This window comes from Primulina huaijiensis, chromosome 11, assembly GCF_012295235.1.
Source record: "Primulina huaijiensis isolate GDHJ02 chromosome 11, ASM1229523v2, whole genome shotgun sequence".
Classification (NCBI taxonomy): domain Eukaryota; kingdom Viridiplantae; phylum Streptophyta; class Magnoliopsida; order Lamiales; family Gesneriaceae; genus Primulina; species Primulina huaijiensis.
The window spans coordinates 19,074,311-19,076,318 of record NC_133316.1 but is presented as its reverse complement, the minus strand read 5'-3'; the positions used below and the strand labels follow the sequence as shown (position 1 = coordinate 19,076,318).

The 2,008-nt window shown below is 29.9% G+C and overlaps 1 protein-coding gene across 1 annotated transcript; it reads left to right on the top strand.

Annotated features, from left to right (window-relative positions):
- The first annotated feature begins 176 nt into the window (after positions 1–176).
- On the top strand, positions 177–1,724 carry LOC140988870 (uncharacterized). Its single transcript, XM_073457945.1, has 6 exons — positions 177–327; positions 538–699; positions 839–913; positions 1,029–1,154; positions 1,254–1,346; positions 1,477–1,724. The coding sequence occupies exons 1-6, from the start codon at positions 228–230 to the stop codon at positions 1,554–1,556; spliced, it is 636 nt and encodes a 211-aa protein (XP_073314046.1). The 5' UTR covers positions 177–227; the 3' UTR covers positions 1,557–1,724.
- The last annotated feature ends 284 nt before the right edge of the window (positions 1,725–2,008 follow it).

The window sequence follows — 2,008 nt, the reverse complement described above, 5'->3', positions numbered from 1 at the left end:
ATTGATAAAAATATCACAAATTTTTATATGAACCTGACCTTTGGAGAGATTTATATCGCTGTTATATTTGAAATTTTTGCACAGGTCGAAGAAGCTTCCGTAAAGAAACTGAATACAAATCAAGCCAGTTAATATCCATGCTTTCTAACTACACACACACATATATATATAACCAATCCAGGCACACACATATTATATTATAAGATTGATTTATAATAATAATAATAATGGGTTTCTTCAATTTTCATCGTTTTACTACAATCTTGTTACTATTAATATTACCTATAATTACAATTACGGAGGCTGATATTCTTGATCCTTTCTACGGTAAGCAGTTCTATCAACTATCTCAATGGAGAAGATCGTGATTTTTATTTATTTCGGGTTCGAGTCTTAAAATTTTCGTCGATGCATTGATCGGAGGAAATTTAATACACACACAAGACAAATTTAGAATTTGTTTTTGTGTGTACCTATTAAAAAGAAGTTTGATTAATTTTATNGAATTGCTCATTATTTTTGTTTTTGGAAATTTAGATAACATATGTAATGAAGTGCAATGTGGAAAGGGAAGTTGTGAGTCAGATCGGAGTTACCCATTCGGGTTCAGATGCCAATGCGACTCCGGCTGGAAACGAACGCGGCTGAACGATTCCGATGAGCAAAATCTACTCTACCTACCTTGCATCATACCAAATTGTATGTATACTGTTTTTTTTTACTAGTAATCAAACTCAAAATCGATGAAGAATGAATTATTCACATTTTCATTTAAAATTTGGAATATTTCGATCGGATCAAGGGTGGATTATTTCATGTAAATTAATTAATACTGCAGGTTCCCTTGATTATTCGTGCATGCCAGCAGCTCCACCAGCTCCAGCAGTTCCATATAACACATCTTTCTTCGACCGTACGTAATAAATTTTTTTTTTCACCTCTAAAATTATATATATATATATAATTTTATAATATTTTTATTTTGAATAAAAAATAGGTAATTATTAAAATAAATTTGTGTGCTTCAGCTTGTTATTGGATCTATTGTGGGGAAGGGACATGCACAAAGAACACAACACACACACACAAATGCCAATGCAACCCCGGATATTCAAATCTCCTCAACATCTCAGCATTTCCATGCTACTCCGATTGTAAGATCATAATATATTTTCGTTATCGATTTTATATATTCGTACTCTATGTATGTATGCATATATGTATATAATACGTCTAACGTCGAATAAATTTAGGTGCTATACAAGCCGACGACTGTCAAAGACTTGGAATAAGGGTGTCGAAATCAACTTCGGGTTCATCTTCAAACTCGACTGATGATAGTGGAGGTTGGTTTTCGTTTTCGATTTTAATCATATGTGTATATGTATATATATACAAATATGTATATATCTGAATAATTAATATCATACGTTATTTTAAACTTCTAATTGATTTTCTTTAATTTCATATATGCAGCAATTACAGCTCTTTCGATGGGGATATTAAGCTGGATGGCTATGTTGATTATACCTACTGCATTTATTTACTTGAAGTAGGGAGATTTTTTATTTTATGCTTTCACAATATTATTTATTTTTTCAGCATGTGATATAAATTTAAATAAAATAAATTTTCTTGTATAATAAATAATAATGTTCAGACAGATTGTATAATTATGGTGATGAGGTTTTGATTGTATAATATATAGGATGAATAATTGGATACTCGTGTGGTTTTAGTTATTTATTTTCGTGCCCAAACTTATTGTTTTTTTATTTGAAAAATTATTGCCTAATAAATTATGTTTCGGAACTTTTCGATATTGAAATGACTTGTTCTGTTGATATCAGTAGTATATTGATTTTGATCAAAATTTTATTTATGCTTATATCAATTAAAAAATTGGGATTATTTTAATTAAACGTGGGCTACATTTATATTAGGGGCGGCTACAATTATGTTAAGCATCAACAATATAATGCACATTTTCGGAAAGCATAAAAACTCT